The 27,527-nt window shown below is 44.8% G+C and overlaps 2 protein-coding genes across 2 annotated transcripts in view; one reads left to right on the top strand and one right to left on the bottom strand.

The window, feature by feature from the left end:
- LOC101945417 (uncharacterized) overlaps positions 1–8,740 on the top strand; it is a 185,677-nt gene extending 176,937 nt beyond the window's left edge. Inside the window, exons 72-74 of the mRNA XM_042861623.2 lie at positions 1,408–1,530; positions 2,156–2,297; positions 7,614–8,740. Of these exons, the coding sequence (XP_042717557.2) occupies positions 1,408–1,530; positions 2,156–2,297; positions 7,614–7,618 (270 nt within the window). The 3' untranslated portion in view covers positions 7,619–8,740. The remainder of the gene's footprint in view (positions 1–1,407; positions 1,531–2,155; positions 2,298–7,613) is intronic.
- Positions 8,741–14,540: 5,800 nt separating this feature from the next.
- On the bottom strand, positions 14,541–21,285 carry RMI2 (RecQ mediated genome instability 2). Its single transcript, XM_005306730.4, has 2 exons — positions 20,896–21,285; positions 14,541–19,458 (listed from the first exon to the last, which is right to left on the bottom strand). The coding sequence occupies exons 1-2, from the start codon at positions 21,164–21,166 to the stop codon at positions 19,310–19,312; spliced, it is 420 nt and encodes a 139-aa protein (XP_005306787.1). The 5' UTR covers positions 21,167–21,285; the 3' UTR covers positions 14,541–19,309.
- Positions 21,286–27,527: the final 6,242 nt, after the last annotated feature.

Below are 27,527 nucleotides of genomic sequence, written 5' to 3'. Positions count from 1 at the left end.
GAGAAAGGAGGCTTAGATTAGGGGGTGGGGTCCCGGGGGCCGATCAGGGACAGGGGTCCTGGGAAGGGGCGATCAGGAGACAAGGAGCAGAGGGGCTTAGATAGGGGGTGAGGTTCCAGGGGGTGGTTACGGTCAGGGGTCCCAGGAGGGGGTGATCAGGGGACAATCAGGAGACAAGGAGAAGGGGGGGTTGGATGGGTTGGGGTTTCTGTGGGGGGCAGTCAGGGGGAATTGGGAGGGAGTGGATGGGGGCAGGGTGGGGCTACCCTTCCCCCCCCCCCCATGGAGTGTCCTCTTTTGTGAATATTAAAATATGGTATACCTGTCACAGTGCAGCTCTCCATTCACAGCAAACTGCAGCATGAGGTCTCAGCTACCTCACTCCCTCCCCCTCCCTTTCCTGTTGATAGCGGCCAAGGGAATGCTGGGAAATGTAGTTTCCAAGGAACTACAGCTCCCAGGGCCCCCTGTTGGTTCTCAGCTCCCATGCTGGATCCCTGCCTCCCCTGAAAAAGGGCCGCCCCAAGCACCTGCTTGCTTTGCTGGTACCTAGAGCCGCCCCTGGCCGGAGGAGCTGCTGGTGTTCTGCTCCTTTCCACGCTGCGGTTCCCAGGAGAGCCCTGAACTGCAGAACGTGAGGCCACAGGAGACTTTGCAGGCCAGGAGCCATGCAATTGAACACCTGCATAGAAAAATAATTGTTTGGGAGCTTACCTTTGTGTTCTGCCTGAATATAAGGTTGACCACATGGCGTACTGATCTGATCTACAAATGTGCATTTGCAATGTTTGTGCCAAACAAATCATGGCATAGGTTGCAGTGAATGCTGCTCATTTCTGATTTTGTTGATGTTGCATTATCACTATTTTGTGTTTGGACCTGAACCAAGCATCACGAAAATCCATCCACATCTCATTGTGCAGAAATGTTTGTCATTGCCACTACCTTCCACTTGTGATTATTTTCTCTTAAAACTTTATAAATATTCTTGTTAATAAGTACAATAGTCAGAAAGAATCTGAGTAACTGTTTTCTCTCTACAAAAGGACCTAATAAAAGCACTACTTTTAATAATGTTATAAATGATAGATTAAAAAAAGACAGCTAGCCAACAACTTGTTTCAGCAGCTAATGAATCACAAAAATCGATAAGAAAAGGAAACAATGTTTCTAACCTGTAATATTTATAAGATGATACAATCTTTGTTTCATTTATAAAGACTGCATGGCACATCCTAATATTAATGAAACAATAAAAAATTATTCAGAGCAGCATAAAAAAAAAAGTCTAACAAGCCTTGATCTATAGTGCTTGCAGTGATCTCTCCCAATGTAAATGAAGGGGTTTACAGTGCATTAGTGCTTTAAAAAAGGGTGTTTATTCATTGATTAGTCTTGTTTTCTCAGGTGAGCAGTCACTGCAGCTACGTACAGAAGAAGGTGAAACCGTGTTCCATCACAGCTAAGCAAAAAGTTTGTAAAGTGTTTTTTCAAGAACCCCACTCTCTTCTTAGGAACTGCTTCAAAGTTGTAAGTATTACTAGGAATCAGTTTGGACCTCCTAACACCACTCTTCAAAGCTGCATTAATGAATTATGAAAGATTGCAGGGAAGGTGAACATTCCACAGTGTCCTTACTTTTAACTATCGGGAGTTTAGTTGAAACTCATCCTCTGTAGTGATCAGAACAGTATCACAGAAGGACTAACCAAATGTCACACTCTCTCCACCACATAAATATGTTTCTCTGATCTATGGAATGTTACCTTGGCTTGACATTGTAGTTTATCATATTGGTGTAGAATATGGAAATACAGTAGAGCCCTAGAATCAGTCATAATAAAAGATGTATTAATAATGATTTCAGAAACCAGACATGTGGAATGAAAAAAGTCAATTCCTCTGAAGTTCTTGATTTCATTCTTTACAGCAAATCAGGCAAATTAACTGTGAGAGTTATTTTATAGACTATTGATATGGTCTAAATACCTTCCTTTCACCTATGTTAATTCTCATGTGCAGCTGAGGCTGACAACGCAAGACAAGCTAAAAGAAGGTTTATTCACATTTCCAAATTATCATCAACCTGTTAGAAGAGTTGTATACTTTGCTTCATGTAACTGAGACATTACGTATCATTCTGTTCATGTTTAAGGTGGACCCTGAGCTGTTCTACAGCATGTGCGTGTATGATGCGTGTGACTCCAGTGAGTTGAAAGCTGCCTGCAACTTGGCAGCTGCATTTGTCCACTTGTGCAGCAGGAATTTTGTCCCCTTGGAAATTCCTTCTCAATGTGGTAAGTTTCATTTCTGTTCACTCTGCCTAGGATGTCAGACTTAACATACAAATGTTATCTAGTAACGTGGCTATAAGTAATCACAGAAACACTATTCCACAGTTTTTTGCTTATCTCCACAGTTTTGTCCCTCCAGCTTATATTTCAGCCTTTGTTTTTAACTCAGTAGAGCAGACACCACCGCTGTTTCTTATTCCCTGTTGGCTACTTTATTTCCTCTGAATTTGCTTAGTGAAAACATTTTTACAGTATTATAAACTTATTTTTTCCATGTTTTCTAATTCTTTGATGATCTTTTTGCTTTGTTTTTTTGTTTTTCTTCTGAATAATTTATCTGGATTCATGTTATCAAAAATATATATTTTGTGATTCAAAAAACAAACAAAACATAAAAGGTTCCTTTCCTTCCACTCTTTTTAATGAGATCTGCATTCCTTAGAATACAAGATTTAAAAACCGCTATTTTAATCTGACCATCAGTTATCTCAGATCCATCTCTCCGCTGCTCTCTCGTTAGAACGCAGAGGTAGAAAACTTTCATAGGAGTGATCCTTGGGGTTTGTAACCATTTACACCAGAGTCCCTGCCAAGATGAAAGAATGTTTGTTACTCTTGAGTAATTTAGAGAAAGATTGGGCCGCTGCTGTAGGTTGATGTATCTCCACAGACTTATTCCTAATTTACGCTGGTGTGGAAATTAGAATCAGGCCCATCAGCTGATCTAAGTGATGGTGCCCAACAGCATATGGAGTAGCGCATTTCATTATTCCGTCTATATTCTGGCTACCTTCTTGTTTCGTTTCTTCTAAGCAGCTGAATTATAGTGATCATTTCCCAATGGCAAGAGACAACTACTATTATTCCCATTTACATTGTATGGAATCATCTGTCCTCTGCCTCCATACATTGTAGCTCTAGTGCTGATCCTCAGCCATTGTAAACACAAGTGTGCAATACCAGTAGCTAAATGAAAAGCAATCTGTTTAGGCAGAATTGCAATGTTTTGATACATCTTGTAGTTTAGGGATTATAAATAACGGCACATTGAACTTTAGGTGTTTCCTACAGAATCACATGCATTCCTGAATTATTACAACACACTTCAACTTCCTCCTGCAAAAAGAATTTGTTTTGGCTCTTTGTTTCCTGATATTATAGATAACAGCACCCTTCTTGAACTGTATGTGCTGTTTATTGACTACAGTAGATAGATAAATAATTAAAAACCTACTACAACTGCTGACATGGTTCCTTGTTCTGCATTATATGCCGCCTAAGAGCAATGAAGAATGGCTTCAAATATGGAAACATTTGAGGCTATAATCATCTTCTGAGACAAACGGCCATATGAATCTTTGAAACTGACCCCAATAATTACCATTTTGTTTACATGTAGAGTACAGTCCTTTATTTGGAAGAAAAGAAGTCCTTACATCACTTTCACTTGTTGAGAACATTAAAGGAAACAGACATACAAATCATTGCCATCCTAATTACTACCACACTTGTCCAAATAATAATGTAAGATGTAATGACCCATTTACAACTTGTTTACTACAAAGAAAAGCATATACTGTAAGTAAGTGATAGGACTATGCAGATAAGGCAATTATGCAGTTGCTAGGATTGAAGCACTTAGATTTACGCTGCTAATTTGTCTGCTGTATGCATTGCTGAGGCTTGGAAATGAGAAAATGGAGGCTCTCTTGATACATGAAATGATATGACGAGTTATTCCCTGGCATTTGTAAACACATTAATTGATTTGGTGACTACAAACGTACAATTCCATTTTTAACAAGCTAGAAAAACTACAAGGGTATAAGATTCTTTTACACATGACCACAGGGGACGATCATCAGATATTTGTGAATGAGGCCACATAAATAAAGCCTCATCAAAAGAACGCTCAGTACACATGTATGTGCATGCATACTTCTAGATGTGTGCATGAGTATTACATACTTCTCATAGGAGATCGTGATAAATCAGTAGGGAATATGGGGGATTGGGCTGCCCAGCGTATAGACAATACCAGGGCCGGTTCAAGGTGTTTTGCTGCCCCCAGCAAAAAAAAAAAAAAAAATTGGCTGCACACCACCCCAGCCCTGGGCTCTCCCCACCCCCACCTGCACCCTCTGCTGCCCCAGCCCTGGGCTCTGCCCTCCCCCCACCTGCACCCTCCTTCCACCCCAGCCCTGGTAACTCGCTCCCAGGGCAGGTCATTCAGCAGGAATTTTGGATGTGCACAGAACACAGACAAGATTGGTTCCCATATGGTTACAGAACTGCAGTAAAGTGGAACAATTTTCAGCTTGTGTGATTGGAGGATATCTGGATGCATATTATAAGACTGTCCTACATAAATGAGGAAAAGTTGAGGTGCCTTTATTATTCTTTTCTTCCACTCTTTCTTTCTATGGGGAATTTGCCAATGCAATATCACTGTCTTCCTTTTAAACAAACAAACAAACCAAACAAAATGGCAATGGCTGTTGAAAATAGCAATTCCAGTCCTAATAACCACTGGGAAGCATTTCTTGCTCAATTTTATCCTACTTTTTCTACAGCAAGTTACAGTGGATCAGTACATTTGATTTGGGAGAAATGAAGTAACAGCTGCCCAAGTTGAGCTTGAGCACTCCTGAATTTTGAGGTGTTCAAATCTGGAGGGCAGGTGCAAGATTCCCTTTCTGAATATTTGCTAAATCTGGAAAGGAAAAGTCAATTTCTGCTTCCATGGCTCAGAAGTGGAAATCCTCCTATGTGCCTGGTACTGTATCTAAAGCTGCCCAGGTCCCCTAGTAGAGCCTCCCCTCCCTTACTTTTCATTTTAAATTCTAGTGGGATCCACGTACCTCCCTTGCTAGGCTTCAGATAGAGAGGGGCACTGTCCATTTAGTCCACCCAATTCCTTCTTTGGGGGCTGCAAGCTGAGGTCACACCAGTATCCCTAATCCAGTCTGGGGAAGTCTCTGAAGAGGATATCTGGGCCAAAGCCTACTCCTTGGTCATACTACTAGGGTTATCATACGTCTATATTTTCACGGACATGTCCAGCTTTTGCAGTTTGAAACGGCCGTTCGGGAGGAATTTGTAAAACTCTCAAAGGGTCCGGGATTTCCCTCCCAATGCAGAGCGCGGTGCGGCTGACAGGCTAGCTCAGATGGATTGAGCTGCTCGCATGGGGCCTCCAGCAGCCAGAGCCCTTCCCTTGCTCCCCCCCTCCCCTGCAGCCTCAACGCATCATGCCGGCAGCGCTCTGGGTGGGGAGGGGGGCTGTGCGCTCTGCAGGGGAGCGCAGCAGTGTGTCTGTGGCAGCGTGTCGGGCTCCATGTGGAGCCAGTCACGCTGGTCTGAGTGGCACGGTAATGGGGTTGGGGGGTTGGAGAAGGGGTAGGGGATTCAAGCGGGGAGTCAAGGGACAGGGAGCTGGGGGGTTGGATGGGTTGGGGGTTCTGGGGGAGCCTGTCAGTGGGCAGGGTGGGGAGAGGGGTCAGGACAGTCAAGGGACAGGGAGCAGGGAGGGCTGGATGGGTCGGGGGGGTCCTGTCAGGAGGTGGGGGTCTGGAGAGGGGTCAGGGCAGTCAAGGGACAGGAGCAGGGAGGGTTGGATGGATTAGGGGTTCTGGGGGGGCTGTTAGGGGCGGGGTTGTGGAGAGGGGGCGGGGCAGTCAGAGGACAGGGAGCGAGGGGGTTGGATGGGGTGGAGGTTCAGGGAGGCGGGCAGGGAGCAGGGGGGTTGGATGGGTCAGGATTCTGGGGGGGGCATCAGGGGACAGGCAGCAGTTGGATAGGCATGGGAGTCCCGGGGTCTCTGTCAGGGGGCAGGGATGTGGATAGGGGCCAGGGCAGTCAGGGGACAGATAGGGGGTGGGGTGCTAGGGCAGCAGTTTGGGGGGGGTGGGTCCCTGGAAGCGGCGATCAGGGGACAAGGAGCAGGGGGGCTTAGATAGAGGATGGGGTCCCGGGGAGCGGTTAGGGGCAGGGGTCCCGGGAGGGGGTGATCAGGGGACAAGGAGGAGGGGGGGTTGGATGGGTTGGGGTTTCTGTGGGGGGCAGTCAGGGGGTGGGAATTGGGAGGGAGTGGATGGGGACACCCCCAGTGGAGTGTCCTCTCTTTTGAATGTTAAAATATGGTATCTCTACCCTTCACAGTGCAGCTCTCCATTCACAGCAAGCTGCAGCATGAGGTCTCAGCTACCTCACTACCTCCCCCTCCCTTTCCTGTTGATAGCGGCCAAGGGAATGCTGGGAAATGTAGTTCTTTCCCTGCTCCAGGGCTGGCTCTACAGGCAGGGAGCTAACCAAGGATCTACAGCTCCCAGGGCCCCATGCTGGATCCCTGCCGCCCCTGCAAATGGGCCGCCCCAAGCACCTGCTTGTTTTGCTGGTGTCTAGAGCTGCCCCTGGACAATACCCAGCTGCAAAATTTGAATCTGGATTTTATTCTAAACCCACTAAATCTCAGGTGTATTCAGTTTTATTTGGGCTCCATCTCTAATAGCATATTTAAGACTCACAGAGAGGAATTAACTTCTCTAAATACAGAGACAGATATTTGTTTAAATTTTAAAAAGGTGCCTGACGCTGAATATTCAGTTAATGTATGCAAACCATGTTTACAATAGGCCGATGACCAAGTTTGTCAAGGGGGGAGGGATAGCTCAGTGGTTTGAGCATTGGCCTGCTAAACCCAGGGTTGTGAGTTCAATCCTTGAGGGGACCATTTAGGGAACTGAGGTAAAAATCTGTCTGGGAATTGGTCCTGCTTTGAGCAGGGGGTTGGACTAGATGACCTCCTGAGGTCCCTTCTAACCCTGATATTCTATGAAGTTTGTGAAATCAACTAGTAACATTAACCTATATAATTCCTTAAGAGTTCAGTACTGTTGGGGACCTATCAACATTTGGGCCAATGCTAGCAGTTCTCATTCAAACAAGACTTGCACTGACTTGAATGCTAGTTTTTCCCGAGTAGGGATTTCAGCATTGGATCCTATCTGTGTTGCCAAACTTTAGTTAAAAAGAAAAAAAGACTTCCTTCTTCTAAATATAGCTTAGGGTGGAGTAGACCTGGGCCTGATTTAATTTTAAGTGTACAAAGTCACATATTCATAGTGTAAGTAAAACTTCCTGTCCTGCTTTGGAATAACCCAATGAAACTTTTATTTCCATTGATCCCTTTTATTGGTGTCCTAATTCAGTGTGACATTTGATTGTATTTATTTTATATAGTTTGATTCACTAATTGCCTTTTTATCATCTGAGATTCCAGAGAACACTGTCTAGTATTGTATCTCTTTTCACTTGCAGTCTGAATTTGCTCTTAATTGCAACTATGAACCCTGAAGATGAAAAAGCTCTCTCAACATCTGAAAAAAACCTGGTTTGATAACCTAGAAGCAACAGTATGGAAAAACAGCAACAGTGTCCATGAAAGCCAGCATTTACAGCACAGATTATAAGAAGAAAAGCTTTTCAGGCTAAAGAGCCTGAAGAAAATTTAATTATTACAGTTACTTGTCATTATATTAATCACATCAGGATAACTCTGACATGAGAGAGAGCACGTTAGAGTAACTTATTTTTTTTAAATAAACCTCTTGTTTTGCCCTCCTCTTCAGCTACAGTATCTCATTTTCATAATTTGAATATAATTAAACAATCACATTGTCTCTCCTCCACCCCAGTTCAGTAAAATCTGGCTGCTCTGTCAGCACACTAAGCCTTAAGATTGTATGGAAGTACCATCTTTTGTTGTTCTCTAGGAATCCAATTCAGCCATTTGATCTGTTCTGGAGAGATTCATGTCTAACCCATCTTACTAAAGAGAACCCCCCCCCAAAAGTAGGACTTTTGAGATGGTGAAAAATAGCCATTCCTTGTGCTCTCCCACCTGATTCCCATTATGAAACTCAATTAGCATACCACTTTCAAAGAGAAACAATCTTCTCCGTAGTTTCCCACCTACCAATTGCACATCCCCCTTCCTTTCTTCAGACTCACTTTCAGATATCTTTCCATGTGTCCTAGATAGGGTGACAGATCTAATCCATACCTTTTGGTAGTTATAAACAGGATGCAGATGGCATCTTTAGACATCACTGTTTGAAGTCTTACTGCTAAACTACTTTTGATATTTTAAATCAAATGGATTTCAATATTTTGATCTTTATATAAGAAAAGCTCATTTTCTTTTTGAAATACACATTTTTCCAGTCAACACTAGGAATACCTCAAAGTGGTTATTTTTAGTGAGGGAAACACAAAGCAAATATTCAATAGCCATTACTCAGCATTATTGTCATAAATTGGAATAACAGGGTCCTGCAATATATATTATGTTGATGAAAGTTTTTACTTCCTTTCCTTATTTTTGCTGTGATGCACTTTCATTAATTGTCTTTAAAAATAAAGTTGTCCTGATCTATGGAGCAAAATGTGTTTATCTAGTTAATGGAGTTTAAAATGCATGCAGATATCTGGCCAGTTCCTGAAGGGAAATTTTCATTAAAAGAATGTAATTCTGAATAAAGGCTCAAATCCACAAAGGGACTTAGGTGAGGCAATGCTGAGTACCCTAAACATCACCACAATATCTGAAAACCTTTATTATTTTATACTATCGTCAGTGACATTTTTCAATACTATTAGCCTACAAGATCTTCATAATACCGTAGGCAACTGTATAGGCAAGGAAAGATGTATCAATCATGTTAGATTCAACATTACTTGCTGGTAAGATAAAAAGCATATTAGTAATGCCTGAAAAGCAGAGTCAGTGTAACAAAATGTGTGATATAATCCGCTTCAGGTGCCAAAATGTTGTGGGCCGGCCCTGGTGATATTCCAGGAGTCATGAGGAGAATTGCTGATATTTAATAATGCTTAGGTGATCAAAAACTCCACCAGAGAGGTCCTTTGGGGCCAACTGCCTGTCCCAAGTCAGGATAAAGGAGAAGGGTTGGGCGTGGGGCTAGCAACTCCACCCCGTAAAAAAATTAACTTGCTACAGAAACGCCAACAATAGAGATAACAGAGACTTTTAGCCTGGAAAAGAAGGGCCTTCAACTCGAACACGCATGATGCTGGATGGTGAAAGTCGTGAGGAAGCCACTAAGCCGGTTACCCTTCTTGCAACTAGGAGGATTACCATTGGTACATGGAACGTGAGGACCATGTACGAGTCAAGAAAGACGGTGCAGGTCGCAGCACAGATGAGGAGCAACAACCTGACCCTACTAGGCATTAGCGAGACCCGTCCAAGAAACACCTAGCAACGCAACCTTCAGGCTGATAGCATAAAAATGGGCTATACCTGGAACCAGCTAGAGTAAATGGCCCAGGATAGAGAACTCTGGAGATCTGTGGTAGGCGGCCCATACCCAGATTGGGGTGACGGGCATGAGTGAGTGAGTGAGTGAGATGATTAGACACATTGGTTACCAATGAATAGGGAGAGTAAATCATACTTGGAACTTTTAGCAGTCTCAGCCTTCACATCACAACCAGAGGAAGATAAAGTTACACAGAAGTTAAGGGACTTGCCAAAAAATCACACAGCAAGTCAGTGGCAAAGCTGGGACTAGAAACCAGCTTGCCCTGTTCCACTAGCTCACACTGCCTCTGAAGTAGAATATATTGATTTTTCAGCTCATTTACATCAGTGCCAAGAGATGTCCAGTAGTTTGTGAGTACTGCATTGTTTATTCACCAGCTAATGACTATGTAAATGAGAAACTGGATTGGTTCAGGCAATCAGTATAATTTATTTCACTAAGAAACTGTGTAAGAGAAACTGTTCATTTTCACATAAACTCCATTACAGAGAATCTTAATTAGCCATTTCTTCTAGAAAAGATAGCCTCACAACCAACGAGTAAGTGAGTTGTCCCTTCCAACACTACTACAGTCACACAGCCCCCCCAAATCATTTTGCAGTCTCTGAGAACATTCCATCTCCTTGGGCACAAAACACAGAAAATATAACAAGAATTAAAAGTGCTCACCAGCTAGGAAAGAAAAGGAAGCAGTAATCAGTTCCAAAATGGCCATGGTAAGGCTCCAGCTGTTTGTTTCTGCCAAATATAAAGGGCCAGCTCCCTAGAAAAGCATGCTGAGAAAAAGGTCATATAGGTAACTGCACTGGGGGAAGGTAACAGAAACAAGGCAGATAGGAAGTAAGGTATTGCTGGGGAAAGGACAGCTATAGCACAGAATCAATCATAGAACTATAGGGCTGGAAGGGAGCTCAAAAGAAGTCAGCAACTCTAGCCCTTGCACTGAGGCAGGACAAAGTAAACCTAGGCTAACGCTGATGGGTGTTTGTCCAACCTGATCTTTAAAAACCTCCAATGAGGGGAAATTCACAGCCCTGTTTGAGCACGTAATGACCCTTATTGTCAATTCACTCCCCCTCCCCCCCCAATATCTACCCTGAAACTCCCTTGCTGCAGATTAAGCCCATTACTACTTGTCCTGCCTTCAGTAGGCATAGACCTTTATAACAGACCTTAACATATTTGAAAGTTAGGTTCGCTCCCTCTGGGACACCTGGCATTGGTCACTGTCAGTAGACAGGATAGTGGGCTGGATGGACCTTTGGTTTGACCCAGTATGGCTGTTCTTATGTAAGGTCCCTCCATCAGTTGTCTTTTCTCAAGCTTAAACATGCCCAGGTTTTTCAACCATTCCTCAGAGGTCAGGGTTTCTAAACTTTTATCACTTTCATTGCTGTTCTCTGGACTCTCTCCAATTTGTCCACATCTTTCCTAAAGTGTCACACACAGTATGCCATCTAGGACCTCACCAGTGCCAAGTACAGTAACTCCGCACTTAAAGTCATCCCGGTTAACGTTATGTTGCTGTTCAATTAGGGAACATACTCATTTAAAGTTGCACAATGCTCCCTTATAACATCGTTTGGCAGCCGCCTGCTTTGGCCACTGCTTGCAGGAAGAGCAGGCTGTTGGAGCTAGCTGGTGGGAGCTTGGAACCAGGGTGGACCAGCAGGCCTCCCCACCCCCCATCAGTTACCCTAAGTTCCCAGTGCAGCAGCCGCCCAGCAGGCTACCCATTGCAGGCAGTTAAGCTGTTCCTTCCCCCAGTGCCATGTGCGGTTCCTGCCCTCTGCCTTGGAGCTGCTCCCCAGAGCCTCCTGCTTGCTGTGCAGGGGCAGGGGGAGGAAGAGGTGGTACTGTCAGGTGTCCCCCTGCTCCTTCCCCCTGCTTACCCCATCTTCATAGAGCAGAGGGGGGATACGACAGGACTCAGGATGGAAGGAGCCTGCCGACAGCAGCTGCTGTCTCAACTTGCCGAGCTACTTAAAAAAGCAGTGTACTTAGCGTGGGGTCAGCATACTTAAAGGGGCAATGCGCAGCTCTCTCTCTGCCATGCTGTCTCCCCCCCCTCCATTCGTGCTGCCTTGTAGAGTGTGAGGCTACATTAACAACAATGGGTTAACCCTTGAGGGCTCAGCCGATTGCTAGTTCATCATTTAGCAGTAAGGCATTCCCTGGGAAATATCCCACCCTCTGACTTCACCACCTCAACCAAGCTTTGCAATCATCATCGCTGTGTGCCAGTATTAAATTGTTTAAATCTTATTGTGTGTGTGTGTATATAGTCTTTTGTCTGGTGAAAAATATTTCCCTGGAACCTAACCCCCCCCCATTTACATTAATTCTTATGGGGTAATTGGATTCGCTTAACATTGTTTCGCTTAAAGTCACATTTTTCAGGAACATACCTACACTGTTAAGCAAGGAGTTACTGTAGAGTGAGACAATTATCTCCAGTGCCTTGCATATGACACTCTTGTTAATACTCCCCAAAATATTTGCCTTTCCCACAATTGGAATAGATCATTGATTTATATTCTTTGTGCTTCACAACCCCACAGCTTCTTTTCAGCACTGCTACCACCTAGCCTGTGACCCACAATTTTGTAGTTGTACATTTGATTTTTCCTTCTTAAGTGAAGTAGTTTGCACGTGTCTTTATTGAATTTCATCTTGTTGATTTCAGACCAATTCTCCCATTTTCAAGGTCATTTTAAATTGTAATTCTGTTCTCCAAGGTGCTTGCAACCCCTCCCTGTTTGGAATCATCTGAAATTTTATGAGCATACTCACCACTCCATTATGCAAATCATTAATGAAAATTCCAAGACCCAGGACTCACCTCCCACTTTGTCAGCAAACTTTTGATAACTACTGTTTGAGTACGGTCTTTCAACTAGTTGTGCACCCACCTTACAGTAATTTCATCTAGATCACATTTCTTAGTTTGCTTATGAGAATGCCATGTGGGACTGTGTCAAAAGCATTACTAAACTCAAGAGCTATCTAATCTCTCTATCTCATCACACAGCCATTTTGTATTAGTACTCTGCAGTTTGCTCTCCATTTATGGTCTCTGAAAAGTCCAATCACTTAGAAGTAAAGTCATATTGATGGCCAGAGTTATTTTATAATTTGTGTCTATAAATAACAACTGATTTCAAAGAGGAGTAGGGGAAAGACAGGGTATGGAATACTCCAAACAAATAAAGCCATTTTAAAATGGCTTTAACTTGCAGGCAAATCCATGTGCCTGTCTGCTGGGCAAAAGGCCATGGTGGTGGTATGGAAACAGGAAAACTTCCTTCTTTGCGATTTTTATCTGCTACACTATTTCTTTCATATCTAGGTAGCAAGATTATAGGTGCTTTACAAATAATACCTTAGATAAACAGTCAAATTCCACATTACCTGTATCAATGGAGCGAGTAGGTGCTGTCTTTCCGAGGTGTTCAAACAAGAATGATTTGCCTTTGTCCTTGATGTTTATCCAAGAATAGATGGGGATATCCCCAGTTTCATGGCTAACATAGCTCGACAGTAGAAAAAGTTTCTAATCCAGGATGTGATCTATGGCTCCACCATTTTTGCCAACCTTATTAGTTTCTAAGGTCCTGTGTACACTATGTATTTTATCATATTTAAGCAGCATTCACAGAGCTAATGTACAATTCCATATCATGGTTCTAATACAGTTTTGATGTTAATAGAGAGGCTTCTTCCACTGTACACGCCCAATTCTGCAAAGCTCCTCCACATGGGCAGATTGGAAGCCCCATTCAGGTCAGTGGGAGTTCTTGCAAGCACAGGAGACTTCCTGGGAGTAGATACGTGTTCAGGGCACATATATGAAACTATGGTAAGGGCTGTTTTTAAGGCATTTAAATATGACCATTGCTAGCCTGGTTTCTCTAACCAATGTGGACAGGGACTCTCCCCGCCCCCTCACAAAAAACAAGGTCTAAGCTCCTTGAGAGACTGTCTACAGTGTGGTTTTATACCATAGTTTTAGGAAGACAAAAAAAATCCCACCCATGCTGATCAAAAAAGTGGTGCTAGCAAGTCTGAGGTTTAAACATGTGAAGATTAGGTTGCCATGAAATTATTTGGAAGTTGGTCTGACGATTTATAGGAGCTTTGTAAATGGTGAATAGTGACTTTGTTATACAAATTTCTTCTTTAAAAAAAAAAATCAGCCAATTTGTGTTGGTAATTCCAAGCACTCATATGCCTGCTGAGATCATACTCATGGAAACATTTGAACTGCAAGGACAACGTGAAATGTCAGCACATAGAATAAGAGAGTACGAGAACAGTCAGATAGAAATTAATAAGAGCTCTCATTGCTGCTTTAAATTAATACTTTTTAGTATTTATATTAAAGTACAGCTAGAGCCCACAATGGAGATTGAGGCCAATTATTAGTTTAGCATCCACACTGTACTAGGCCCCTGCCAGACATTCAAGAAGAGGGTGGTTCTGGCTTTGAAGAGCTCACAATCTAAGGACATACAGACAAGTAGACAGAGGAGTTTTTTTATACACAGCAATTGTAGAGGACAAGGCAGAAGGGGGTCTTTAAGAGGGACCTTGTGGAGATGTACTGAGTGGCTGTACCCACAGAGGAGGGTGGTGCATGGAAGAAGGCCCAGAGGAGATTAAGCAAGACACTGAGAAATGGGTTTTGCCAAGCAAAAGCCTAGTGGTGGAGTATTTTGTTCTGCTGTAGTATCTGGCAAGCTCAAAATGCTTTCCACAGGTTAAAAAATTAAGTCTCACATCATGCCCCTGCAAGATAGGTAAGATACTAGGTGATGTACAAGGTGCAGACACTTCTGGCACAAAATGCAACACCTGTTTAACAGACTGCATCATGCCTTAATACATTAAAATAACTGTATCCATCAAAAAACATTACTCTTTAATTAGTGTTTAAATATTCCACATTTTATATTACAATGTCAAATATGATATACAAATGGGATGTGATGGGCAATACTAAACCCATCATGAGCCTTTCTGAGATCTATCCACCTTATAGAAATGAAAGGGTGAGCATCCATATACTTATCAGTACAATATGTGAGAAAGCTAACAGGCATTCAGTAATATACCTAAAGTCATACATGCATACTGAGCTATGCTGACATGTATTACCAGTACACTCATGCCACTGAATGACCAGGAGGTGGTGCTAACACCAAGTTCAACAGAAAACTTTTGATTTTTGCCTATCTCTGCTCTTCAAACACTGAAAAGCTTCTCTCCAAACACCCTAACAACAAAGTAAACTGTAAGTGATATTAATATAGAACTCAAACCAAGAAAGAAAAACAGGTTGTTCTAAAAGTGTCTGTACAATGCACTTACTGAAAACAAGATATCAATTTAAAAAACAAAGCTACTTTTTAAATAAATTATTTGCTGGTGAATTTAGGGTTGAACTGACGTTCTTGCTTTATCCACAGAATAAGTACAGCATGGGCAAGAGCAGCACAAGTTTCCCCACTTTGCCCCATAATTGTGTACCAGCTGTGTCTTGGAGGGACTACTCCATTCTCCATGCCCATTCTCTGCAGAGACTGCCAACAGAGATGCCAATAAGTACCCATCGAGCAGTGCTTCTTGTAAAGTAGACATCTGTACAAAAATACTATTGAGTTAAAACAGCAGCAACCTCTGAAACCTGTAATATCTTTCTTATCCATTCCTCTGTTAACAAAACAGGCCAATCATTTTTTAATCATTCTTGTGTTACTGTTTTGCACGGTAAGTTTTCTTCTTGATGATTTTTAAGTGGGCAATTTATAGCTTCCCCAGAAACGATGGCAGGATGCCATTGTGATGGAAAAGTAGCTCCCTGAACTGGGTCAGATCAGGTCTTTCATGTATCAAACTGGCAGAGCCTTTGGGGAGGAGAGTGCAAAATACACATTCTTGCACTTCCTGTTGACTGGCTTAGGGAGCTCTGCAGCTAAAATGGCAGCAGTGCATTGCTATTTCATCTATAGAACATGACAAGAAGAGTAAAACATACAGTGGCCACAGATTATGAGAGAGCAAAAACCATCACTCAGACCACCTAAAATCTTTTTATGATTCTCAGAAGTCACAAGCCCTCCTAGAATATGTCCCTTAAGAGTCACTGGGATTTGACCCTGCTTCTATTCAAACCTGCAATTTTAGGTATTTAAAAAATGATGCTTGGCCACTAAGCTGCTAACTAGAGTGGGACTAGTGATGTTGTAAGTTGTTAGTGAAAATTTTAGGACAGCTTGATTTGTGAAGTGCTTTTGCCAAAGGTATTGTGGAAATATTTATGCTTCACATAAAGACAGTATTTTAGTATGCGAATGAGACTGTAAAATGGCAAACAGCAGAAAGGCTGTGTAAGGAACATATCAATGCTCTCTCAAGTAAGTGTGTGGTTTAGTCAGACCAGGTGTGCAGTTTGAACACAATGCAAGAGCCAGGAACTCCTGAGTTCTTAACTGATATCTATCACAAAGTCTGTGTCAGCTTGGGTAAGTTACATCAGTTCACTTCATTGTACCTCAACAACCATACATATCAATACTGGCCTTCCCTGCAGGGAGATGTAGAGTATCAAGCCCTTTGAAAAATAGTGAGTACTCAGTATTTCTAGTGCCTACAACTCATATAGTAAGCATTTCTTATTTCCTTTATTTACCCCAAAGCACTCAAATTCACATGGACACCTCCCATTCCCCTTTCAAGTCCTAGGCTCTAGAAAAAGAAAGTCAGTGTGTGGACTAGGAAATGGAAAGACTTGAAGGAAACTTATTTCACCACTTGCATTGTTGCACAATAAGTTACACAACCACAGACAAGTACCACAGACAATACCATAAAACTTGGGACATATTGTCCACGTGCCTAGTCAACAGCAATTCACTGAGCAAAACACAATATTGTTGCTGTTTTATAAATATGAAGCAAGGGCAAAAGCTCTGAAAAGAGAGAACTGTTCATTTGCTAACAAGCTCCAAGTTCAACTTTTTTAGGAACCTGTTTCAGTTTTGAGTTCCCAGAAAAGAACCTGGTTTCAACGACTCAGGCTGGTCTAACCATCTAATGCTATTATAAAAAAAATCCACATAAAATCTTTGCAGTATACTTCGTAAGTTGCTTTTTGTTACAAAGAAACTCTGAAGCCGCACTACAGTTAGGCAACTTTTACAAGCCAATGATTGTCAAATATAGTAATTGCTTTAGGCCAAACAAAGGTCACCAATTTTCCAAGAGTTTGTCTCCAGTTTTGAGTTTTTATAGAAGTAGAGAACTCCAACTACAAAGTTTAGATCCACATGTAGATTCTGAAACATCCCAAAGCTTGGGGTGATCAGATCTAGTGATTTAGTTTGGGACAATCTCAACTTTAAGGAATAGAATAGTTAATAACCCAAAACTAGAGCTGCATAGCTTGCTCATAAGTAGGGCTCTGTGATTTCTGTAGTGAAGAGTGTGGCTGGCCCTGGGGACTGTCCAAGCAGTGGCTGATGCAGCTGGCCCCGGGGACTGCCTGAGCAGTGGTCCCGGGGGCAGTGGGAGCCGCCACAGTTTGGTGTCTCCCGGCAGCGGTCCCAGGGCAGCCGGAGTAGTGGCTGGCCCCCTGGGTTTCCCCTCCCCCCCCAGCAGTGACAGGAGTGGCAGCGGGAACCCCAGAGCTTTCCCCTGGCAGCAGCCGGAGCATCAGCAGGATCCCTGGGGCTTCCCTGACTCATGAACCAGGAGGGTGGGGAGGATATAGAGATATTGCTAATTAAATTCAAGTCAGCAATACTTAAGTCAACACTGAGTAAAGATTGCTTCTGAGATATACATTTAATGAACATGCACTACTCACATCTGTTGCATTATGTACTAGCCAACTATGAGTAAAAGGTCTTTGAGCCATATGTAGCTGCGATGTAAGTGGTACAAGTCTACTGAAGCCAGCAGAGTTGCACTCCCTTACACAAGGTTTGAATTTGGCCCTTTTCATCAAAACTTTTTACACACAATCTAATTCCCATGCATGTCAAGGTGAACTTTATTTTTCTTCATTCTGAGATGAAATTCAAGTTCTTAGAATAAGAACCATTAAGACGTGAAGGGACCTGTTACAAAACAACTAAAAATGGTTGTCTGACAATGTTGACACCGAGGAGAATTTGCTGGCAGGCTACATTTTACAAGTGGACTTTTTCCCCAACATTAAAAAAATTAAAAAAAAAATTAACCCATACTGTCAAAATTCTGTACACCCGTCTTGGCTTATCCCACATATAATCAACAAGGTCTCATTTAATACAACCTCTCAGTCATACCCAGGCCTCTGAAGTGACATGGTCACTCAAGGATGGAAGTATGCAGTCCCAAAGTTCTAATCGAAGTGCTTTCATCAACACCCTCAAAGGGGCCTCTGCAAATATGGGGACAATATTTACTTCAAGATAGAATTGTGAGAAAAAGCTTTGTTCAAAGTGCAATACCTGATCTTAAATTCAGTTTGTGGTTTATAGTAAGGCAAAAAGCTTGTTTTCATAGGCTCAAAGTTAGTTAACATTGTTATTTGATACTGTTGAACTTGTCTCTTTCCCCACAACCTACAGAGCTACAGTATATGGATAACGTGATATTTATTTAGGACACATGAATTATGATTGAAACCTGACCAAATACAATATTTTGGGGGCAAAAGAGCAGTATCATACATCCTCTTCCTGTAAAGGACAAGTGTAACAAAGGTAAAAATAATATACATTTAACAGTAACTTTAAAGAGAGAGTGTATGCTGGAACACTGTCTTTCCAGGGAAAGAAAACTTAATATAAAGATGCATAATTAGGCTGAGATAATCTTATTGTGTGATGTGGTGAGAGTACTTACTTTTTGGACCTGGATAAATCTACTCCCTGTGAGTCTGTGTCAAATCTCTGTTTAGTTTACTGGAAGTATAGGTTTTGTTACCATGCTACTCTTAATATTGTAGAGATGAATGCTGTACCCGCAGAGTTTTAGGCACCGAACTATGGTTACAGTTAGAAAAGACATATGTCTTGTCAACAAAGCAAACTGGATACGGATGTTATTGAAAGAAAAAGCATGGAGCCAAGGTACCATTTCCTTACCATAAACACAATCTAAACAGTATGGACCACATTCTGCCCTTATTCCAGGTATAGAATTCACACTGGCAGCAAGAGTGTTAGGCAAAATGGAGGACAGAATATGGTACTGTGACTGCCTAGCCCTACATTCTAACACATGACAGCTACAATAATGGAGCTAGTATTGAAATACCCACTATTATCTGGAAAGTTAATGCAGTTTAGTCTGTTGGCATAAAACATTATTGGAGCAGAGAATGAACCATCTCCCTATGAGTTATCATGAGCATAAAGATCTCTAAAATCTTGAATCTCAGTCAAATTCACTGAAGTCAGTAGAGCTGTACCCATTTTCTCCAATGGTAAATTTGGTCTCCTGTCCATAACTCTTAAAACTGTTAGTTAGTGGACTAAGTTATTTGACTATCAAAGCATTCTCCAGATGAGGCTATAACTACTCCTGAGAGTCTAATGCTTGGAGTTGAGGTCCATGTGGTGTAAAAGCAAACATTTATGTTTCCAGGTCCTTTGGGCTGCTGACAAAAATACCCAGCATCTAAGAAATGTTTCTGTGCAAATCCTCCACTTCAAAACTCCACATGCTCCTGTGTATAGGATTATCAGAAAGATCAGTCATCTTCACAGCTTGAAGAATAGGCTCTGGGCTGCAGGAGTGTACCAAGCCCATCACCATTACATACTTTCCTAGAAAAGAGAAAACAAAACAATTAACATTCAACATTTTCATTATTCTTGCTCAGGAAACAATATTATTTCATTTTAAACTATTCAATTATTTTGTTTCAAACCTGCCAAAATGTGAGGCAGGGCAGAGCCTCTGAGAAAAATGTTAAGAGTCATCAAAGTCTTGATAGTGTGAAGAGCTGAGAATTTCTTACCATGTCACAAAATTAGGCCATACATTTAAGAAAAAGGATTAGGTATTAGTATGAGTAAGAACAGCATCTGCAGTCCCACTAGCTCATATATGGTGGACTATTACATCCTCCTGCTTCAAAGCATAAACTGATCACCAGGTGGGAATTAGGAAGAAATTCCTTCCCCCATGCAACAATTATACATACCTCCCAGCAGTCCCAACTTTTGCAGGACTTTTTGACCCCCAAACCTCCTGTCCTGGTTGAAGATGCTTCTGTCTCATGGGGCTGGCTGGGCTTGGCTTCATGCTCCAGGTGTTATAACCTGGCGCCTGACACACAGGGTTCCAGTGATGCTCAGGTGTGTCTGGCCCTCTGACTGTGCGAAATTAGAATGGCACTGTGACCATGTGTGATAGGTAACAGCACCATTCATACAAGTTTGGGGGCAGCCAGGCCAATCCTGAGCCGTGATGTGCAACGCGACCCTGTGCGCCAGGGGCCAGGTTGCAGTGCCTGGAGCGGATAGCTGAGCCTCATCAGGACCTGCTGTTGTGTGCTGAGCATGGTACAGGCTCATTTTGTAATGCCCCAACCAGGGCCTCCCCACACTGGGGCAGCACCCAACCCCCACCAAGGGGGCAGCACCCACCTGCGCTGCCAGGGCCTCCTAGTCCTGAAGCATACTTTACCCTCTCGAAATGTTGGAGATATGATTATGTGCACTGAACATCTGGGCCTGAAAGCATCTGGCATAAACATCTTTCCAGGTTGCCTATCCTCTGCAATATAACCCCCTTGCATGCATGTAGTGAGTCGCTGTGTGTATGCGTGTGAATCCTAGGACTGAAACCCATGGGGTGGGAGAAGTAGACCCTCCCAGGTGTGTGTGTGCAGGGAACCCCACAAGGCAAATACAGTAGGGCTTCCAGCATGTGGGGGAGTACCCACCAAGGAATGGGAGCAGTAAGCCCCCCCCCAGTTGTGTCTGGGGGTCCCCATAGGGCAGGAACAGTGGGGCCCCCCTGTGTGGGGGGTTCCCAATGGGACAGGAGGAGCAGGGCTCCTCCCCCTGAAGGCGCTGGGGGGGGGGGGTCCTCCTGGTGGCAGTTGGTGTGGGGGACCCTACGGGGCAGGCGCAGCTCCCCCCACAATGGCAGTGGACGTGGGGGGTCCCCTCCCGCCGGACTGTTGGGCCCCTCGGGGCGGGAGTACACACCCTCTATGCGGGTCCCCCACACTCCGCCGCCCCCCGAGGAGGTACCTGCGCTGAGGCACGGCCGCCCTTTGGGGACCCGCTCCACCCCCAGCACCGTGAAGGGGCCGCTCTCGTCCTGCAGCCGGGCCGAGCCGCCCCGGGCGCCCCCGGCCTCCACCGCCAGCACCGTGCCCTGCATCCACACCACCGGCACCGCCAGCGGGCCCTGCCCGGCCTCCTCCCGTCCCAGCAGCCAGGGCCCGCCCGCGGCCCGCCGGCACTGCCTCAGCTGGGCGGCCAGCACCTTCACCGGCGGGCTGCGCGGCTCCCCTGCCATGCTGCACCCAGCGCGGCCCGGGCCCGGCTGCCGCGCCGCTTGGGGAGGGGCTCCCGGCACAGGGCCCAATGGCGGGCAGGGGCGTGGGCGGACGCCGGGCTGCCGTGGGGGGCGGAGGGTTGTGTGCGCTCAGGGCTCCCGGGGCTCCAACCACAGGCTGCCCGGGTGCGATTGTACCTCAGGGCGCGGGGGGTTCGCGGCGCCGCGTCCAGCAGCGCGGCCCCATCGCTAGCACGTGGTTAGCCCCAGGGCCCCACATTGTCGTGGGGAGAAAGCCCCTGAGCACAGCCCTGGCTCTCCGGGGTCTCTCCTCTGGGCCCCCCGCCCGGGCGTTACACGCTAAGGCCTGGCCGCTGCAGGCCGCTATGTACGTGCTGCTCTCTCCTTAGAGCCGAGGGGGCTGCTCGGCCCACGCTGCCTGCGGTAAAGTACCATGAGTAGGGCTCGCTGGGGAGGGGACACACACAGGCTCCAGTCAGAGGAGAGGGGGGTGTCCAACAAAACTGTTTTAATTGATTGTTTAATTTTTTCCTGTTTGCTTTTTTATGTGCTTTGTTTGTTTACTCTAGCCTACTTGGTGCTTTGATCTTGCGTTTAACCTTGGGAAAAAATAAGCAAGCCATCACCTTCTGCCCACTCTTGCACCATATGTCATGCTTTGAAAAAACTGGTGAGGCGGTCCAGATTATTCTCATTGACACCAATGAGAGAGAGGATCATATTCTTTGGGTAATAAACTCAGACAATACAAACACAAATATTATATATAGTCCAATAGATATTTGGCACCAAATTCTCCCCAGTTACAACTGGCACTACTCCACTGGGGTGGTGGTAGGGTAAAGGAGAAAAGACTATGATCCTTGCTTTTTAAGAAAAAGCTGCTTGAAATTTTTTCCCAACACATATGTCTTCACCCACTACCCACCAATCACAGTGTCAGCTGACCTATTAAGCCTCTTTAATTTTCCCCTCTATTTTTTGTTGAAAATAGAAAGCAGCTTTTCATAAGCAGAAAGGGCAAATTAAAAAAAAGAAAAGAAAATCACTTTTGCCCAGACCAGAAGTTCATTGTATTGACAAACAACAACAACATACCCATCAGACAGAAGAGATGGAGTTCTATCCCAGCCCTTGGTTAATGTTACATAGAAGAGTTACTTGAGTTATCTGCTTCACAATTTCTCTCCCCAAAAACCCAAAAGGTCTGGCAAGCCACACTAACTGGTTTTCAAACAACTTTTAAAAGCAGTTATGAAATTCAAACAACCAAGACTTTTGTCACTGATTTTTAAAAAAAATACTAACATTAGATAGATGACTTGTAGGTGACTGGAAGATGAAACATGTTGCATAAGACCAACCAACATGTGGGCTAAAATGACAACAATTGAATGGCCTAGAAACTCTCAAAACAAATGATTTAGGAAACAGTGTTGATGCCAGCCCCAGAACTTCAGAGGAGCATCCCCTAGGGATTGTGCTAACTACAGCTCTAGTGTCAGTATGCAGATTCTGTAATACTTTGTGTACTTCCGGACACTGAAAGTGGGGTCCACAAAGCGACTCAGTTGTTACAACATTGAGAGTAATGGTGCTGAACTTTTAGGTGCTTAGAAAATTACAGGAACAACTCTGCAATCCACGAAGTTGGCACCTAGGCTCCCTATACAATGAATGGAAAGAGATAGGCAGCTCAGAACACTGTCCACAAAAGCCAGAATGCTAGGCAAGGAGCTGCCTGAGCTAGCCAGTGGGAGATGCCATGGACAAGGTTGTGTGCTAAGCCCTGCCCCTTTCCCAGAGATAGGTGTCTCTCTCTGCTTAGCAATCCACGAATGGGAACCCACTGCCTGGAGTCAGGCAGCTTAGAAACTTAAGTAGTTTCTTGCAGGAATGAATTCAGCGCCTGCCTCACTCCACACAAAATCGCCAGAGGAGGTGGTGCCTACCGTATAATTTTTATTCCAATGGTTAGAGTATTCACCTGTGATGTGTGGGACCCAGTTGCAATTCTCCCCCTAGAAGGGGGAATATTGGAGTACTGTCATGGATTAATATAAACTGTTCAGAAAGGACAGGCAGGGCAGAAAAGGTGGGGGAGTTGCATTGTATATAAGAGAGCAGTATGACTGCTCAGAGCTCCGGTTAGGGTGACCAGACGTCCCGATTTTATCGGGACTGTCCAGATATTTGCTTCTTTGTCCCACGTCCCGACTGATGTTTGGTCAGGACACGGGGCACCCGCCGGGAAGGAGCCACTGGAGCGCAGCCGAGCAGGAGAGGCGTGGGGCTCCCCACCGGCGGCAGGACGTGCACCGCATGTGCCCAGGGGGTGGGAGGCTCCGTGGGGAGGGCAGCGCGTGCGGCCAGGAAGGAGCCGCAGCCACTGGAGCGCAGCGCAGCCGAGAGCAGGAGGGAGAGGCGCGGGGCGCAGCCGAGAGCAGCAGGGATTCAGCCCCCACCCCTGCGCCGCCCACCCGGCCCCTGCCCGCTCCGCGCTGCCCCTACCCGCTCCGCGCTGCCCCCGCCCGGATCCACCGCGCTGCCCTGCGGGCCGCAGGGCTGGAGCAGCCTCCGCGCTGCGCTCCTGGCCCCGGGCCCTTCGTGTGCAGCGAAACTGCTTTTTTTTTTTTTGCTCGCCCCCGCGTCCCAATATTTTCTCTCTCTGATCTGGTCACCCTAGCTCTGGTATGAAACTGCAGAAAAACCCTGAGAGTCTCTGGATTAAGTTTAGAAGTGTGAACAACAAAGGTGATGTCGTGGTGGGAGTCTGCTATAGATCACCAGACCAGGGAATGAGGTGGACGAGGCTTTCTTCCGGCAACTAATAGAAGTTACTAGATCACAGGCTCTGGTTCTCATGGGAGACTTCAATCACCCTGAAATCTGCTGGGAGAGCAATACAGCGGTGCACAGACAATCTAGGAAGTTTTTGGAAAGTGTAGGGGACAATTTCGTGGTGCAAGTGCTCGAGGAACCAACTAGGGGCAGAGCTCTTCTTGACCTGCTGCTTACAAACTGGGAAGAATTAGTAGAGGAAGCAAAAGTGGATGGGAACCTGGGAAGCAGTGACCATGAGATGGTTGAGTTCAGGATCCTGACACAAGGAAGAAAGGAGAGCAGCAGAATACGGACCCTGAACTTCAGAAAAGCAGACTTTGACTCCCTCAGGGAACTGATGGGCAGGATCCCCTGGGAGAATAACATGAGGGGGAAAGGAGTCCAGGAGAGCTGGCTGTATTTTAAAGAATCCTTATTGAGGTTGCAGGAACAAACCATCCCGATGTGTAGAAAGAATAGTAAATATGGCAGGCGACCAGCTTGGTTTAACAGTGAAATCCTTGCTGATCTTAAACATAAAAAAGAAGCTTACAAGGAGTGGAAGATTGGACAAATGACCAGGGAGGAGTATAAAAATATTGCTCAGGCATGCAGGAGTGAAATCAGGAAGGCCAACTCACACTTGGAGTTGCAGCTACCAAGGGATGTTAAGAGTAACAAGAAGAAAATCAAGGAAAGTGAGGGCTCGTTCCTGAATGAGGGAAGCAACCTAGTGACAGAGGATGTAGAAAAAGCTAATGTACTCAATGCTTTTTTTGCCCATCTTCACGAACAAGGTCAGCTCCCAGACTACTGCACTGGGCAGCACAGCATGGGGAGGAGGTGACCAGCCCTCTGTGGAGAAAGAAGTGGTTCAGGACTATTTAGAAAAGCTGGACAAGCAGAAGTCCATGGGGCCGGATGCATCAGAGGATGCTAAAGGAGTTGGGCTGTATAAGTAGGGGCATTGCCAGCAGATCGAGGGACGTGATCATTCCCCTCTATTCGACATTGGTGAGGCCTCATCTGGAGTACTGTGTCCAGTTTTGGGCCCCACACTACAAGAAGGATGTGGAAAAATTGGAGAGAGTCCCACGGAGGGCAACAAAAATGATTAGGTGGCTGGAGCACATGACTTATGAGGAGAGACTGAGGGAACTGGTCTACAGAAGAGAAGAATGAGGGGGGATTTGATAGTTGCTTTCAACTACCTGAAAGGGGGTTCCAAAGAGGATGGAGCTCAGCTGTTCTCAATGGTGGCAGATGACAGAACAAGGAGTAATGGTCTCAAGTTGCAGTGGGGGAGGTTTAGGTTGGATATTAGGACAAACTTTTTCACTGGGAGGGTGGTGAAGCACTGGAATAAGTTACCTAGGGAGGTGGCGGAATCTCCTTCCTTAGAGGTTTTTAAGGTCAGGCTTGACAAAGCCCTGGCTGGGATGATTTAGTTGGGGATTGGTCCTGCTTTGAGCAGGGGGTTGGACTAGATGACCTCCTGTAGTCCCTTCCAACCCTGATATTCTATGAAGGGAGACCCCTGTTCAAATCCTACCTCTCAGGAGAGTGTGCTAACCACTGTAGGGTATTCTGATGTGTGGCTCCCAAAGAGTCCCACCTTCACATAGATGTCCTAACCACCAGACTACAGAGTCATTTTCTTTCTCTCTCACTCAATGACTATTTAAGTATCCACAGTGGAACAATCTTTGAGCCGGGGGGAGAGCGAGATGGGAGGGGTTAGGCACCTGAATACCTTTGTAGATCTGGGCCTTACTGTCCCAAACCATATTGTAAACAGTAGAGTCAAGTGACAGGGTTGTTTCTTTCAGATCCTTTTTCAGTAAAAGGAAGTAGTCTATAGAAATGAAGTACAATAGGAACAAGGCTGACAACAGTACTTCATGAAAATGAGTTACTTTTTGTAAGTGAAAAAGGGATCCAAGCTAAATCATCTTCCTTTCCTTTGTATTCAGATGACAGCAGCTTGGCAGACAGGTTGTGGGAGAGGACCAGGGTTCTCTTATTAGAGGTCACGCGTTTTCATTTTGTGAAAGCATTGTGTTATGTAGTTGTGTGTGGCTGGTGCAATATAAATCAGTCACACACCTGTAAAATTTAATACTTTGCTGGTCCTTGCTTTTGCACTGCGCAGAAGATGCTGCCGTGATCAACTGACAAAATATTAGAGCCAGATGTGGGAAGATATTTTCAGCCTCTAGCTTTTTATGGCATTTTTATCACCACTGACTTTTAATTAGTGCCAAGCTAATAGGTTAACAATCAGACATTCCACCTTCCTAATATGAGATTCTGTTACCTTTCCTTTAAACTTTGGAGCCGATTTGTCTAGAATGCTAATCTAGGAGACAAGCAAATAGTATGGTGAGACATGAAAACTCTAAGTGATCTGCCAGAGTATTAGCTGATAGATAACCCTGCATAGATGAGATTTTTAGCAACTTTTGGAAGAGGAGGAGTGTAACTGTGAGCAGCAAACATAAAACCAGCCTTGCATCAGAAGCCAATTCTTACACAGTGAAATGCTGCCAAAAAATTGATGGGATCCCTCAAAAATTATCAGTCTTAGTTGGCACTACACATGATATTTCCTTATGTAAATCAGACAGGAACCAATGGGGAGAAAGGTAAGGGGCAACAGCTGCAGGACTCCCATACAGTACAACAGGTGCAAAACACCACCTCCCCATGTGCTTGCTGGAGAGCTGCTGCAGGAAAAAATGTAGTGCATGCTGCACGTGGTGTCCGTGGGGGACACACGCAGGGAGTCTGCTTACAACAGCTGCCAACGCAATGACAGATACCCCCACAGTGCTGCAGATGAGTGTGCAGGAGCTGGCTCAGTCCCAACCTCAGAGAGGGCTGAAATTTCAGCACGCAAAGCCAACCTTACCATACTTGGCAATTTAATTGCTGTCCCCACCACGACCCAAACTTAACCTATTCTTGTGATCCATGGACCTCTTGATCCCATCTGGCAGAGGGCACAGGAGTACATAGGGGTATAGCGATCCCCTGGTTTCACCAAAAGAATTTCATGTGCAGTCCCGAATGAAAGCCTGTGTCACATCAATCATCATACTCCTTGCAAGATGTACGTACAGAAAATATGTGAGGAGTTGTGTAGATATACTGAAAATTATGTTCTCTAGGCCTTATAGTTAAAGGCAGTGTGATGGGTTTGGGCCCTTTGGGGTGTCACCTGATGTGCTGGGATGCTACTGAGTCAACCTATTCTGACAGGCTGGGCCCCCTTTACCTGGCCTTGCTGGGTTAGGCTCACGAGCCTCTTCCAGCCAAGCACGCAGGCAGGACCACACCCAGCTGCACAGAGAGACAGAGATCCGCTCTGGAAAGATTCGGCCTTAGGGGCTTACTCCCAACACTCTGGTGCCCACTCCCTTTTAGGAGTACAAACCCAAAGGTTTTATGAAATTCGCCCCCTCCCTCAATGTGGAGGAAGATGTGCACAACTTCTTGCCCCCCCAGTTAGAAATTACATAACCTGGGTTATATTATA

The sequence above is a fragment of the Chrysemys picta genome, chromosome 10, assembly GCF_011386835.1.
Source record: "Chrysemys picta bellii isolate R12L10 chromosome 10, ASM1138683v2, whole genome shotgun sequence".
Lineage (NCBI taxonomy): Eukaryota > Metazoa > Chordata > Testudines > Emydidae > Chrysemys > Chrysemys picta.
This window is presented reverse-complemented; position numbering and strand designations above follow the sequence as displayed.

Excerpts from the sequence above, each read along its gene's own strand:
- RMI2 (XM_005306730.4), bottom strand. The coding sequence starts at position 21,166 with ATGGCAGGGGAGCCGCGCAGCCCGCCGGTGAAGGTGCTGGCCGCCCAG. Across the intron at positions 19,459-20,895 it reads GCGGCCGTGCCTCAGCGCAG|GAAAGTATGTAATGGTGATG; the intron begins GTACCTCCTCGG and ends TCTCTTTTCTAG.